Source organism: Pezoporus wallicus, unplaced genomic scaffold, assembly GCF_028554395.1.
Source record: "Pezoporus wallicus isolate ANWC-B61680 ecotype Strahan unplaced genomic scaffold, APGP_CSIRO_Pwel_v1 contig_6275, whole genome shotgun sequence".
Taxonomy (NCBI): Eukaryota; Metazoa; Chordata; class Aves; order Psittaciformes; family Psittacidae; genus Pezoporus; species Pezoporus wallicus.
In genome coordinates, this window is record NW_026636901.1 from 2,023,675 (window position 1) to 2,036,756 (window position 13,082).

Genomic DNA, 13,082 nt, shown 5'->3' on the forward strand with positions numbered 1-13,082 from the left:
GGGTCTCCAGGAGATTCACCAAGATTTGCCTAACCTTATAAATGCGATTAGGGAAACACCTACAGCTTTGTACCGCTTTGTGTTTTTCTGACTAGTCAATCACTTCATCTGAGTGTATCACTAACCTGCAGCTACTCCCATGTGCTCATGACAGATTCTAGTCAGTGAGCTACTCCACCAAGTTACTACCTGGAGTCAGGGAAAGACAAATGTCAAGCATGGTTTTTGATGTCAAACGTCATTTCAAGCTTTTAACTTCAGAATATGAAAGGACCAGGTAAAAGAGAGATTCTGTATGGTGACACCAAATCTGGACACCTCAGTGGTATTCTTTTTTAGAAAAGTAAGATGATTGCTGAATCAAAAAGGGCCCCCACTGGATGCCAGGGTGAAAGTAGGAACTGAAACTTCTTGTAGGTGAGTCAGACAAGGTGCTGTGGTCTGACACAGCACAGCCACTGACCGCTTAGCTGAAATTGTTCATTTACACCCAAGCCAATGCAGAAAGAAATGGGATGTCCTGTTGTTTTCCTGAGCTCCTAACCTGTCTGGGACCTTCCTAGGCTGAGCCTCAGAGCAAGGCTCTCTTTCCATCTCCCATTTCCCCTCCAGTGCTAGCCCCTATAATCCCTCTTCCAGGAGTACCGTGTTTTGCACCTATGATATGCAGCTGTTCTTCCTCCAAGTAGGACTGGGGGCACTCTGATAAATCCATTTCTAAGTAGGAGCTGCTCAAGCAATAATAGGTGGGCGTATTAGAGACACACGGAGGGAAGGCAGTGAGCAGTCCAGGTCCAGGTGCAGGTATGTCACACAGGGATTGTCCTAGCCATTCCTTCTTGATCCTGTATCCTGCAACTTCCTGCAAATGGAATTTCTTCAGGGGGAACTTCACTCACATATGTGGGGCTTTCTGGTTTGATTTGACGTTGTGTAAAGCTGAGTTAATTGGACAGATGACTAAACTGATATCTCATGGCATTGTGCTTGGTGCCTGGTCTACTGCTACAGGCTAATGACTGGACATCGGAAGAGAAACTGTAGTCTTGCATCTTCTATATTTTTTTTTATCTCTTGTTTATCATACAAAGATGTCTTTACATAGAAACTATAAAATCTGGATTTTAAATATTTGAATGTTCCACAGGTTAAAAACAAACAAACAAACATTTGAAGTTTTAGATTAAGAACACTTCAAGGAAATCTTCCCTGGCCATAACTGCAGGCAAAATGAAAGACTTGGGCATCTAGTTTTTAAAACGTGTGTTATTTAGGATACTTGGGTATCTCTGATTTCTCAACCTTTTAAAGTATTCTTCAGATCGTTGATGTATTTGAACTTGCCTTATGTGGTAAAGCATTGCAGTTGGTTTGGCAAGGAAATAAGAGAGCTATTATGAATTGAGAAACTGTGCTCACCTGGGATTTAATTGCTGCAAGTACTAGTAGTGTGTTTGGGTCTGGGAGTGTCCCCGGTACCTCATGGGGTCGCTACCGTTGTCTCCCTTACACAGCTGGGGCATACTGGTTTCCACATTACACTGTTGACTGAGGTAAATGGATTTTTAAAGAACTACTTCTCTGTAGGGCTCAGGTGCTTGTCTTCATTTAGGATTCATAATCTTGAACTCTCTTCTGGAATGAGGTGCTTTAGGCTATTCATTTAAAATAGAGATAAGGGCTTTTTTCCTATAAAGTAGGTCCAACACAGAGACAGACTGGACTTCAAGGCCTTAGTGCACTTCCCAAATGCGAAGGTCTCAGGTGGATCACTTCTTATTTACAGAGGCTTCAAACATGCCTCTTTTTTCCATGGCCACCAAAAGGAAAGCTATGGCCAAACAGAGATTTGAACCTGAATTGATGATTTTCAGGTGAGTTCTCTGACCACTAGACTATAAGAATATAAGAAAAAAAGGCACACAGTTGGATGACCAACCAATTTACACCATGATCTTGCTTTGAAGAACATGTAATTCTTCCCCCCTTATATTCTCCAGCCTCTAAGTATTTACTGCTCAGGAACTTAATGGACTCAATATGATCTCAGTGTATTTTGCAGTCTTTACTGGATTTTTCTTCCATAAACTTACCTAGTCTCTGTTTGAACCCACGTGTACTTTTAGCTGACATCATCAGCTTCTTTTAGACCTTAGCAGCTTTCAAGAATTTGCTCTGTTCCACTACTTACTGCATGGAAAAATCACCAATCCTGGTTTATTTTGAACCTGGGATCCTGCTAATCTGTTGCTGCCCTATATCTTGTTCTGGGACAGACAGCAAACAGTTGATTTCTACTCATCCTCTCCTTGCACTCATAATTATACAGACCTCTGTAATTTTATTCTTCATTTGTCTCTTCTAGTCCAACCAGAGCTGAATCACTTGGCAATTCTTTAAGAGGAAGTCACTCCATGGCTTACCATATTTCCCCTCTATTATCCTTTTCTAAGATACGTATTTTTAGGAGTGCTGTTTTCAGTAATGCAGATAATTAAAGGATTTTATATCTACTAATCCTGCTCTGGGACAGATTTATTTCAAAACCAAATTAAAAAAGTGTTTGCTTGCCTAGAGAAAACACGTCTTAGGCATAGCTGCATCAGGAGCAGTGCTAGAAGACTGTGTATAAGGAGAAAAGTGTTACATCTGTGTAACCAATTACAATGACAACTCACCTGACCTCTATATTCAGCTTATTGTGGAGTATTCAGGCAATGGACTATTCAGTGGTTCATAAATTTTTTTTAGTATCTGACAAGATATTGCCCTAAAATATTTATGGGTAACAGTACTACGAATCAAATAACAAACTCTGTCCCCAAAATTTAACTCTGTTGCTCAGCTGCCATGCAATGAAAGCATATAAGCACCACAGCAGATTAACAGATTTATGAATTTCTAGGACTGATCAATTTGAAGACTAGCAACTTCCACTAAATTAGCATATTACCCTTGTCCTCTGTTCATTGCTGTAGGTGAAGTATCTATTACCTTCTAAATTAATGGCAGAATCCCTATTGCTTTCAAAGAAACAAACTTATTTAGCAAAGCTATCCTGAAACAAGACTGAATGGCTAGTAGGTCAGTGCTAAAGCCATAGTTTTAATTTAGGAACTCTCATTTACCCTCCCACTGTGTTCTGACCACTTGTGCCCCTAAGGTTGTGCTTTAAGAACTGAAATGTAAGGATAATTTGTGTTTCTCACTATGTATGTCAGTTGTGTTCTAATACAATTGGAAAGATTCATGTTTTCAAAACTTTGAGGAACATTGGAATATTTGCTTTAGCACAAAAAAAAAAAAAAAAGAGAAAAGAAATTCACCACCTTTTATCATTCTACTTCTTAGTTAAGATATTAAAAATACCTCATATATTTCCCTTTCAAGAAGAAGATAGGAAAGGTGAGAATGACAACAGAAACACATTTCCAGATCAACTTATAGGGAAAAAACAGAAAAGTGCACCTTTCTGAAGTGACACGGATTCTTTCATCATTGGAGGAATTGAATCTGTCATCCTTTTCTCTAAAATATTCTTCTATGCACTGCTCTTCAAAATCATGGACTTTTTTCAGTTCATCCTCAGTTATGAAAAGTTCTGTGGAAACAGTGGGAAAATGTGAATTTGGCAAAGATTAACACATGAAATTAACTATATTCCTCTTATTGTGGAATTCATGGAATAAACTTTCAAAAGCAGGGTTCAAATTTATCTGGCAATTTAATTATCTGCTGGTTAGAAGCAGATAGATACAGCTAATTGCGCTTGCATCTCCAGTGCTATCACATGCCTCCAGCTCTCTCCTCACAAAAAAGTGGGCTGTGGCATGGCTAATATTGGGAAGAGATGCGTATCCCTAAGCTCTCTGCCTCTGGCATGTGCATTGGCGGAGGTGGAGATCTTCTACTTTGACAAACTGGATAAGAGAAAAGGAGAAAAAGTGTTATCAAAATAATCTGTCAGGGTTTTCATCATGTCTAAGGAGGCTCATATTAAAAGCGATTGGAAAAACTACTCCTCCAGTTTGAGTCAGTGTCAAGAAAAGAACATGTGTCTACAAAGTAGTTACTTCTCTCCATCTCTCAGATTATACAGGCAAAAAGTGTTTTGGGCAGAAGTATGTGCTGTTTGCTGAAAAAGTAGAATGCATTCTTCATGTTTTCTGAAGTAAAACTGAGGTCTGGAAGTGCAATGGACTCTTAGAAGATTTCCAGCAATAACAGACTTCTAGCAACAGCAAAACAAGCCATATTCCTTTGAAGGAATAAAGGGGGGAGCAATCCCAAAAAAATCCCAGAAAAATGTAGCCTCATTAATACTTGAGGAGAACTAAGGGTTGGGGAATGCAGGTAAAACTGATTCAGGTAAGATTTTTGCAGTTAAAAGTAGTTTTCTGCTGGAAAGGTTATCAGCGTGCTGGACTTAGCCTTTATTCATGTCAAATACTAGATATTACCAAGGGCACTGGAAAGTGCCTCTCTGTAAATTGTCTGAGGCTTACTTAATCCATAGTCTTTCTCATCCGGGTCACTTTCATGCTTCCGCCATCTGCAGCAGAGGTGTTGGAATATCATAGTCATATGGCTGAAAATGATCAGAGGCGGTGGGAGAACAGGTCTTTCGTGAAATGTCATGATTAGCTGATACCTTTGAAACTTCCATACTTGATTGGATATGGACTTGACTTCAAAAAATGTATTGCTAGAAGACAAGAGGAGGAAAACAACAAAGATTGAAATGGTTTTGGGTACTTCGCCAAAGCTGATATGACAGCACCTTCTCTAGATGTATTTCACTATTGGTGATAAATGTTGCCTTGCAAAAAGAGGAACAAAAGAAAGTTTGTGCTTCAGGAAAACACAGGGGCAATCAGTCATTCTGAAGTATCACTGTACATCTGCTCTGCATAATCACGGAGTCTTACAACAACCCAATAAGAAAGGAAAGTATTTTCATTCTTGTTTTCCCTATTAGGAGTGAAAGATGCTACGATTGAACTTTGAGTAGTCTGGCTTCTCTGCCATGATTCCCATGGAGTCTTTGTTGTTGGAAATGAGACAATGTGAAGAACTTGGCATTTCCCTCTATACCTGGAGACAAGCTACTCCCTCTGTCCCTCTCACCTTCACATCCTCTGAAAACGGGTCTTAGCCAAAGTTTTTAGTTTAGCAGCCTTCTTAGGCTTTGGGTAATGTGCATCCCCCCCAGTCTGTATTTGCAGTATATCACTCACTTGAAAACAGCAATAAGCAGGTTCACCAAAAGGATGTTTGCAACCAAGAGGTAACAGGCCATGATGGCAGGAACAATCCATGCTCCTGTCTTGCAGGGAGGTAGCTGAATTATTTTGCCATCTTCTCTGGTTTCATTTTGACCACAAGGAGCTGGGAACGAGATGCAAAATGGGAATGAATCTTATTTTTTCCGTGCATTTTACAGAAATATTTAGATATAGGTAAAGATTTGCCAGCCAAAGCAATTATCTTCCAAATAATAATTACATTGATGCTCCCCTCCAAGAAGTCTGCACCTGGTATCACAGATTTTACAAGCTACAGTTCTTGTTATTGTGTCCTATTTGACATAAATATCAAGATATTCCCCTCAGAAATTGCAGGAGACATGCCTGGTGTGACTAAGCTGTCTGGTTGCATACAGCTAAAATATCATGGTATTCTGGTAGTAATTAGTGACTGTGCAAACAAAACAGTCAAAATGTTTAATCCTGGAGAAACCTTATGTATTTTTTCTTTTATTGGTGAAAGTTCTTTTTTTGATTGATATAAAAATGTGATAAATAGCATAAGGATGTGATAATGTGACAAACAGCATAAGGAAAAAGAAGGACATGAAAGTAAATTTAAAAGGAGACATTTATTACTGTGTGCACTGCCCTCAGCCCTTCTGAGACATACTCATAATGACCCTCTGCTATTAAGGACTTTTGACTGCGTGCCTAGAAACAGTGGGGGAGATTATCAAGTCTTTACTGTAACAGGTAAAGGGACATGTAGGCAGCAGAGTTGCCACCTGTTTCTTCCCCAAATGCTTTGGAACCAAAATGTTCTTAGTATTAATATTGCAGAAGTGAAGCAAGGGGAGAAAAACCATTGCTAAATTGTTGCTTTGATTATTTTTTACATGCCTTCATGTGCTGTGGTGGGTGACGTTCATATGCAAGTGTGGGTTTAGTTTATGTTTTTCTAGCCTCAGTCCTACTCATCCTAAACACCTCTGTAATCAGCTTTTCAAGCAAAGAATTGAAGCAGCAGCTTACATATGCAAACCATCTTAATAAATTTTGCACAGCACTACAGCTAGCTTCCCCTCTTCTCCATCAAAAAGAAGTTTTAACTGAGGGATTTTCAAAGTGCTCAGTACTGGCTCGGTTCCTGCTGGTATCAGTGAGAGTTTCACACTGATTTCACAGACAACAAAATTTGCCAATGCCCTGTGTTTTGTAAAATTCCGTCTTATGTCAACAAATCCATGATTTCCAATGCCAACTACTACTCTTTCTCAGAAAGGTCCTTCTGAAGTTGGTTCACAACTCAACTTTTACAGGCAGCTCTGTTATGTCTGGACCCGTGGTATCATCAGTCCTTCTTACTTACTTCTCACTAACATGCTCACATGTTGATTCAGAGCTACAAAGTCCAAAACAACACAGTACCAAAACCCATCATGATTTCACCAGTAACAGAAAAATGATGTATCAGTCGATGAAACCTGTTGCCCTTTTGTGTGCTGAAGAACAGAATAAATAATGGTGAGATGCAGAAAAGAAGAAATCAGTGAAGAACATATTTTAAACCTTAGATCAATGAGATAAAAAACTCAGCTCAAAGTCTGGTTACAATTATGTTATCCAACTTTTTTATATTGAGAAAAAACAATTTGATCTGAAAAGTAAAATCAGCCTTGATACCTACAAAGATAAAAATTATTTCTCCAGCTTTATTTGCCTACAACAGAGCATTTAGAATACCATTAATGCACCCCTGTTGTTTTATTCTGCCAGTGATGGCCAAATTAGACTTCCTATAACAAAAAAAATTAGCCTCCCAATCCAAGTATGTAGACTCACAGGCACATCTTATTTCCTTGCTTTGGTACGATGGGGTAGTTTGCTTTCTCCCTGTCTGGGTGCCAACGTGATGGCCAGCTATGGATCTCAGAATCTGGACAACAGCACTTGCTGTTTGCTAATGAGCAAAACAGGACAGTGCATAAATATGATCTGATAATCAGTGTAAGTTGTATTATTCACCCCTACAGTACTTTCACTTGAGCTTCACTCCCAAGTAGGACTCTGCCATATCAGGTCCCCATTTGATTAGAGTCAGTGAGCCAGGGCTCCCTCCGTGGAAATGATGCACTTTCCATAAGGCCAAAGCTTCTGCTTGCTGTGTACTGTGTCTCATCCCCGAGGGAACTGCACCTGCCCTTCATGTCTAACACGGTTTGACCATTTTAATTATGTGTGGAGAAATTAAGTAGTTTTTGTAGTACGTGCAGTAACACACTCTAATAACAAACTTTTTCAAAGGTTTTCAAAGAACAATTTCAACATGTACAAAAACATACTCATCTTTTTACATTACAGCCTTGCTTTAACAAAACACATAGAGCAGTTAATTACAGTGAAATGTTTTGCTGAAGCAAATTCTGTCCATGCAACTATACGTCTATTTCAGGTAACTGAAAAACCCATTCAGCCTGATACCTACAGGCCATTGGATAAATGTTGCACTTTATGTCCTGACCTCAGGCTTTAGAAAAAAACAAATGGCTGTAGTTTAAATTTCAATTACATGCATTAACTTAACTCAGCTTTCAAATATTGCATCCTGACATCTGTGGATGTACATACTTTCTGCATCTCTCGTTTCCTTTTTCACAGTCTCCTCCTATGCTTTCCTTTCTGGCTCCCATTTACAGTTTCCTGTATGGGCCTTTCTTGCTACATACCTAACCCTTCCTCTTTCCTGGCCAGCAAATAGCATACATCAATAACCCAGGCCTCTGTGTGTTTCAAGCCTAAAGTGGCAGCAGAGCTCAAGAAGAATTTGTCTCCCTGCTCTAATTACTGCCATGACATGAACACTGTTCATTTTTACTGTTTATTGGGTGGAGGGTTTGGGAAACGATGTTTGCAAATTCTGCGTCATGATTCTTCCCCCAGCTTCACCTTTCCAAAGTAGTTGTGGGAAGTAATGGAGAGAGGAAAGCGCATAATTGAACAGCTTTGTTTCCAAATAGCTTTCTGACTTTGATGAAGCACCTCGCATAAAAATGGATAGTTCAAAGTAGGTGATCTTAAGGTCCTTTCCAACCCTAACCCTAACCATTCTATTATTCTATGATACCACTTTTACAATACAAGATGATTTGTACAAGATGACACAAAACTGCAGAATGCGTTCACATAATCACAGTTCTAAAGAGTAAGGAAACCAATTTGTGTGTATAGTAACTAACAAACCAACACACCTTTTATTTTTTTTTTTTTCAAATCTGGACATTTTAAATGCACCTTCCTCACCCTGTCTGTAAGTCTATAGGCACCTTCCAGTTTTGATCTGCACTGAAATCAGAGCATGTGAAAGCATTTTATGATTTTTTTTAATGAAATGTTTAAGCAACTTTACCAGCTTGCCAGGCTGGTAAGTATTGAAAGAAGGCTAAGCAAGCCGCCTGGGGCTGTCCACTTCTTCACTGACAGAGAAAATACCGAACTCTGAAAACTGAATATCACACCATTGCTCTGTTCATCACCAGAAGCATCCTGGGAATTGAACAGTGCCTCGTTACTTCAAAAAAGTTGCTTTCACTACATCATCATGACTTGACATGCTGCCTCTTGCCCTCAGCAACATTAAAAATGACTTTGAAGCAACTCTCCAATCTGCTGGTATTTTAATCACAATTTATAGTAAATGCCTATATTTCTCTTGTTCTCTCTAGTGCTTTCTCTCACCTTCTTGCCCCCACATAAAAAACATCTAACCAAGTGGAACCCAAAACATAATCTCACAGGAGTGCTAGGAAGGGAAATATTACTGCAACTCAGGCCAGAGAGACTTTCAAAATTGTATGTAGGCTGGACACAAATTTTATCCACTGCCTTTGTATAAAAATGCTAAGAATGCTGTCTGTGCTGCAGACCTGCATACAGATTGAAAAGAAAATGGGTACAAGACCACATAGAAATGACATCCCTTATAGGAAGTTCCAGTGGAGACATGAAAAGCATCAGACCTCTAAAATCATACAGAATTTAAATTAAAATTTTCATTTATATGAAGAAACCTTCAATAACTTTAATAAATAAACAAATCTATCAGACAAAGAAATTCAAAGACTTTTTTAAAAGTCCTTTGTAGTAGTTATATTTGCATCTTGAGTTTATTGGATATTTAAAGTCTGTGTATAATCGTCTCTTAACTTCCGAATCAACTGCATTCTGGTTACTCGGCATTCCTCCAATACAAATGGAAGAGAAGGAGACCCCATCTTTTCTCTTACGCTATGTAGGTTTTTCCAATAAGGGTGTAGGCCCAGGCAACAAACACAACTCAAACTGATCTTCAGATTCCAGATGGCATTTGAAATACTACAGCTGGAAAGAAAAATCCAGATGCAAACCTAACATGTAAGACATTAGGCAAATCTGAAAAGCGGCCCAAACCAAAAAACCCAAACCCATGTTTGGCTAATAGTACTCTCAGTTGCTTTGCCTTCTTAATATAGGAAAATGTGAGGTCTGCTGCTGATTTCCTAGAGGTGATTGCCATTTCTGAGTGGTATCTATCTGCATTTTTTACCAAGGAAACTCACCCCCTGAATAATCCTTTCCTCTTTAGTATTTCTTATATACTTCTGCATCCATAGTATTCTGAAGGCACAGATAACTTGGTAAGATGAAAACAAAATTCTCTGCCTATGACAACCATGTTGTAATTATTTTTATTTTTGCTAAAATTGCCAGCAATAGTGCCAGAGAAAGTGGAGGGAACTGCGGGAGACATTTTATAGCTTTTGTGGATTTCCTTCCAGACAGGTGTTCACCAAAGCAGCTAAGTGGCTGGCTGTTGTTCCATGGACCCCATTGGGCAGCACAAGGCTCAGATGCATTAGCAAAGGGAACCTAAAAGTGAGACAGCTGCATATACCATCACCAGTTCCCTGACCTGGATCGCCCTTCCTCTCCCAGCTAACAGTGGATAATAATATATCTTCATTCAACTACATAATTGATGCCAGTCTAATTTTTTTCAATTTATCAAGCTCTTATTATTATTCCTTTCCTGAAATATACTTAATGTTTCATTTCCCAACCTTTAAATAATTCATAAATTTGATTAGCTTACTGCCTCCTTTTAATTCTCCAGTCTGAGCCTTTATTTGAATCCCACGAATCCCTAACAAAGATTTTCAAGGCCCAGTTCAAAACTCAATAGTCCAGTGTGGCTTTAGTCATTAATGATGTTTCACATGGACTGGTATTTTGACTGGTTGCACTTCTCTATGAAGTAGCTTAACTAATCCCTGATCTTTACATGTTTCCAAAGGCTGTTTCAGGTGATTACTAAAACTTCCTGAGGATCCAACATGGTACATGTAATATTCTGCCACTGTCAGATCAGCTACAAAGAATTAGCTGAATAGCTGGATATAGCTGGAAGAACAATATGGCCTAATAAACCTTTGTTGTGCCTCCTTTGTCTATAGACCACATACTGCTCACTTCCTGCTCAAAGATCTAGAGGAAGCCATTATGGTTGCACTATGATAGTAAAGTCTGTCTTTTCTAATTTCCCATTCTCCAAGCCGCTACGGTGCTGAGCTATGGGCTCCATGGGTAGCTGGGACTGAAAGAGTACCAGGAACCTAGTATGTCTCCATTGTGAGTAGCAGCTGCTGTTCCATGTGTTACTGTGGTTCTCCCCCAGCACTGTTTTAGGCACTGAAAAGTGCATACTCAGAGGTTCCTACTTCTCAGAATTGCTTCAGCCAATTCTTCATCCAAGAATTACTTCAGCTGACCATTTTAGTTCTGAATCCTTTTTTACAACCCCCCTGCTTTTTATGACAAGATTTTCAGAAAGTGGGGGCTCCACCTGTGATGAACTATCTAGTCTGAGAGGAACAACTTTGAGACTGTTTTTGCTCTTTTTGTTGAATTTTTCTGAAAATTTGAACATAGTTCTAAAAGTTTTGCCTGCTTTCCCCTTCCTTCCCTATCAACAATTGGTTGATAGTCAGGAATTTGTAGGAATGTAGTCTTTATGTACATCACTGATAATAAATGACACCACTGAATAGTGTATTCATAACCCCAGAAGTGAGTATTAATTGTCCCCACTTTTGAGTTGGAGATCACATGTCAACAGGACACTAATGCACATTACAGTTAACATATGTATTTAAAAACTGAAATGAATACAGAAATTATGGGTTAAAAATGTAAATATACATGAAAGCATTATTTTAGAGTGAGGCATTTAGCTAGTGTTTTAGCAGTGCAGTGTGTTGAAACAAAAATCAAGAGTAGACCCACTGGATGAACAGGTTGCCAGCTGATATGAATCCAGACATTGTAACTGGTCAGTCTTAATGGCATGCTCCGCAAATCAACAGAAAAGGAAACAAACAAACAAACAAACAAACAAAAGTAAGCTAGACATTTTAGAGTGCATACTTTTTTTTTGTACATTTCTCAACAGCAGGATATTCTCCAAAATCGTGGCTGAAATGTATACGCACTTCCAAGATTAGCACTTTTGCTAAATCCCAAACTTGCAGATAATGTGGCAATATTAAACATGTTAAGGAAACCCACAAAGAAACCCTTTCGGTTTGCTAAAATAATAGTAATAATAATAACAGTAATAGTAGTAGTAGTAATAATAAAAAAATAAAAATAAAAATAATAGTGCTCCAAGCTGTAACATTCAACTACAGTTTAGATGCAGCAGAACAATTTTAGAACATGTTTATCTTATTTGAGAAAGTACAAACACTGTAGTACTCTAACATGAATGCAGTGGCTGATTTAGCTTAGAACAACATTGAAAATATATTTTAAAACGTATTTCCAATTGTGAAAAAATGCAAGTATACTAATAAATCCTTTTGGGTGCCAATCAGGTCATTCTGATCGTGTAACAGGATAACCAACCGCTTGCTTATGCTCCCGCTTTATTCCAGAGGTAATATTTTTGAGACAACCAAACCTCAGAGAGACATGACATATTGCAAACATTTTGTGCTGCAAGAGTGGCAGATTCTAATTCCCTGCATCATCTGTCTCCCAGGAAGAAGGAACTAGGTGCTGCTTTTCATTTCAGCCTCACCACTTTTGCTGCAACTCCTAGTTTCCTTGGCACAGAGAACAATAGCGTATCTACACTTATAGCTGGAGTTGAAACAATCAGGAATTTTGCTTTTCCTAAGACTCAGAAGTAATTATGCTGCACTTTTTTTGTGAGGTTTCAATGTTGGGCATCTGAATAACACCCAAGACTATCCCTGAATCCTCATGCAAGGGCATGGAGCCTGCTACCCTCTTTTCATGCTTAAAACCCACGCTTCATACAAAGACACTTTAGTTTCTCGGGTTTTGGGTTTCTAAATTATAATCAGCACTTAATTGTTAAAAACAAAAACAACCAGCCACAACCTTTATATTCAGCCAATTACCATGTTTGTTGCACTATGATGATAGTTACTTAGCACAATACCAATAAATGGCCACTTATAGAGGGACAGACAGAATTCAGCTTGTGAAAGGAAGTCATAGTTTAATAGGATAAACCCTTGTCACTCTATAATACTTTTGAAGCAAGATGAAGTTTTACACCCCCAGCCATCATGCCTTTGGAATGCAATGAATTGTTAAAAGAAAAGAAAAGGAAAAAGGATAAAAATGAGGGAACCAGGTAAAAAGATCAACTCAGTGAGAAGCTTTGTGATTTTAGGTATTTGTTTGCTTCCCTGCATGCCATGCTGCCTCTGAAAATAAAGTGGGGAAGTAAATATAAAAAAGAGGTTTCACCTGTATCCACAGTAATGA

General features: G+C 38.7%; 1 protein-coding gene across 10 annotated transcripts in view; it reads right to left on the minus strand.

The window, feature by feature from the left end:
- TRPM3 (transient receptor potential cation channel subfamily M member 3) overlaps positions 1 to 13,082 on the minus strand; it is a 409,666-nt gene that overhangs the window by 8,045 nt on the left and 388,539 nt on the right. For all 10 annotated transcript variants that reach the window (XM_057402153.1, XM_057402147.1, XM_057402146.1 and 7 more), the window contains 3 exons: positions 5,238 to 5,388; positions 4,506 to 4,705; positions 3,469 to 3,601 (listed from right to left, as the gene is read on the minus strand). In XM_057402153.1, coding sequence (XP_057258136.1) covers positions 3,469 to 3,601; positions 4,506 to 4,705; positions 5,238 to 5,388 — 484 coding nt within the window. The remainder of the gene's footprint in view (positions 1 to 3,468; positions 3,602 to 4,505; positions 4,706 to 5,237; positions 5,389 to 13,082) is intronic.